At 39.3% G+C, this 2,954-nt stretch overlaps 1 protein-coding gene across 1 annotated transcript; it reads right to left on the bottom strand.

Annotated features, from left to right (window-relative positions):
- Positions 1 to 933: 933 nt before the first annotated feature.
- LOC122029604 (cyclin-dependent kinase B2-1-like) lies at positions 934 to 2,954 on the bottom strand. Its single transcript, XM_042588667.1, has 8 exons — positions 2,672 to 2,954; positions 2,436 to 2,577; positions 2,122 to 2,183; positions 1,929 to 2,040; positions 1,739 to 1,832; positions 1,574 to 1,643; positions 1,358 to 1,496; positions 934 to 1,260 (listed from the first exon to the last, which is right to left on the bottom strand). The coding sequence occupies exons 1-8, from the start codon at positions 2,902 to 2,904 to the stop codon at positions 1,168 to 1,170; spliced, it is 945 nt and encodes a 314-aa protein (XP_042444601.1). The 5' UTR covers positions 2,905 to 2,954; the 3' UTR covers positions 934 to 1,167.

The following is a 2,954-nucleotide window of genomic DNA, read 5'->3' on the forward strand; positions in this document are numbered from 1 at the left end:
AGAAATATGATTTTCCTAATCCGCACGAATTCTAAAATACAAGAACTCGAATATAGGAAAAAAAAAGTAGATTTAGTAATATCGATATTTACAGCACAATAGGAAATAAATTTACAGAAATAGAGACAAAGAACTTGAGTGTAACGGAATTAACACTGTCTCTGAAAGAGTTGTATCCAAATCCAAAAATCCAACGAAAGAGAAACGAGAACAAGGGACTGGTCTTCTGAAAGAATTAGTTTGGCGACACTAGAATCTCTTCACTGATGAGTAAAGAGATCTGTCAAAGTTCCTAATCCAATAGGGACCAAACCCTATATCATGGACCTACATATGTTATAAGCCCATAGACAATAACAATACTAGCTATCAGGTTCTACACATGTACACTCACATCCAGTAACCAGAAATCTTTAATGGTATCCCTGTATGTCACAAATCATATGTGAGCCTACTAAAAAACGATAAAATCCAACATTTCCTATTCAAATAAAATCTATCCTTATGCCACAAATCACTATAATCTCTATTCCACGCTTGATGTTGCCACAATGCAAGTTTCACTCACTTTGTACTCATGTTAATGCAATCATGCCCCAAGTGGTCAGATTCGACCATGATTTTGGATGTGTTTAGTAAATAATTTAAGCTCCAAGTGGTCAGATTTGACCTGCAATCCGAAGTTTCTAATGTGTTGAGCAATGACTTGGACATGACTAAGATTGGTTATTGGCTTTATGGCTCCTGATCTATTGAGATCAAAGAATGATGTTATTGGACATCTTAGGGATTGCTGGAAGAGAAACATTGAGGTGACAATGTTGATGACAACCAAAAGGAAATGACCTACATAGGTAAAAAAGTGAAGGGTGACATAAAAAATGAGCCTAAGGGTTCCATGTATCAGATAGATTTATAGCATAATATCTACTAGTACCAATAAACAATCTTACCTTTCCATATCACAGAGATCAAACTGTGCTTAAGAAACAATACCCTGGTTAGATTGAATGACTAAAGAACAATTACAATGCTCCTCCAAATTCCAAATATAATGCTCGAGAAGACCTACACATCTAAAGATACTACAACTGGTCACCACAACCGTGTTTGTTAATTTGAGCAACAAAGCTTTCTCAGAGAAAAGAAAGCTTCCTCAGATAAAACTCAGTAGCAAGCCTTAGTTACATCATCAAAGTAGGGGTGTTCCATAGCTTTCTTAGCAGAAATCCTCTTTGAGGGTTCATACTTCAACATCTTCTGCAAGATTAATAATAATACTCAAATGAAACTTACAAGAAGTTTAGATCACAAACAGAAAAGAACAGCAACAATCTGTCTACTGAACTGCGCATACCGAGAGAAGGTCTAGCCCATTGGGATCAAGGCCAGGTACAGCTGATGAAATATCCTTCGGGCTCCACTGTGGATACTCATGCCAATTTGCTAGTTTACTTACTCCTGGCCAAACTTCTTCATTTGGCGTACCAAGTAACCTGTATCAGCAAAGCCATCACCAACTTAGCCTAGAAACCTAACTGAAAAATGATCTTTTGATTGACAATTAATTTACCTGAAGATGTGAAGAAGCTGTTGCAGCTCGGAGTCACCAGCAAACAGTGGCTGGGTTGTGACTAGTTCAGCTACAATGGAAAAAGAAAGCACGGAGGAGGAAGAAAAGATAAGCAAGCTTTTGATGAAGTCCAACATTATAGAAATCACGACCAAAGATTCTTACCGAACACACAGCCAACTGACCACATATCAACCGGTGTCGAATAGTGTGTGGCACCAAGTAGCACTTCTGGAGCTCGATACCACAGGGTTAGGATCTGAAACAGAGATAAAAAGAGATTTGATTTTCAATTTGTTCACTAAAAAGAAAAAAAATCACATTTTTCCAAAATATTCTGAAAAAGATATGTGACCTCGTGCGTGTATTTCTTGAGGGGAATGGTGAAAGCACGACTGAGTCCAAGATCCGCAACTTTTAGCATCATAGTCTTGCGGTCCATTAAAAGATTGTGAGGTTTAAGATCCCTGCAAAATTAAGGAGCAAATTATTCAACAAGATCTTATCTTTAACATACTGAAACAAGATGGTGAATGAGTTTTTCCAACCTGTGCAACACTCCATGACCATGACAGAATGAAATTCCTTTGCAGAGTTGATACATCAAAATCTACAGCAAGAGATCTTGTGAGAATCTAAAAGTACCATAATTTATCAAATATTTAGTGCCCTATCTCTAGTGGAAGCAGAGAAATTTTCTGCCCTAAAATTCATGTTGTTGATGCACAATTATCTTTTAAAGAAACTTTCAAGAAACAGAGAGAAATCATGAAGCTCTTCAACAACCTCTTGATAACGAGGATTTCAACAAATTTTGATGCATCATATTGGGTGGCAGAAAAAAAAATTGCGTAATTTTTACCTTAACAGTCATTGGTGGCATCATTTCATGACTCTGGCGGATACTTCTGATGTACTTTTTCAGATCCGTGTCCATGTACTCAAAGACTAGGTAGAGAATGGTTTGCCCCTCCTTGTTCTGGTCTTGCTTCAGATCCAAAAGCCTGGAATCGAAATCAAGAGCAAGCAAATCGATGAAAAAAAGTCTCGAGAAAACGAAATTTCCATAAATTATTCAATCAGGTTAAGAATAGCAACCTGACGACATGGGGATCGATGGAAAGCATGCGGAGGAGGGAGACCTCGCGGAGCGTGGTGGGAGGAACGCCCTCGTCATCCTCGGGGAGGCGGGTCTTCTTGAGAGCGACGATCTTGCCGGTGGCCTTCTCCCGCGCCTTGTAAACCTTGCCGTACGTTCCTTCCCCGACCTTCTCCAGCTTCTCGTACGCGTCCATCGCCCGCCCCTGACGTCCTTCGACTGCGATCGACATGTCTGCTACTCTCTACTCGTCTTCTTCTTCTCGGAGAAATTAGGGCTTGT

Source organism: Zingiber officinale, chromosome 10B (genome assembly GCF_018446385.1).
Source record: "Zingiber officinale cultivar Zhangliang chromosome 10B, Zo_v1.1, whole genome shotgun sequence".
In the NCBI taxonomy this organism is placed as follows: Eukaryota; Viridiplantae; Streptophyta; class Magnoliopsida; order Zingiberales; family Zingiberaceae; genus Zingiber; species Zingiber officinale.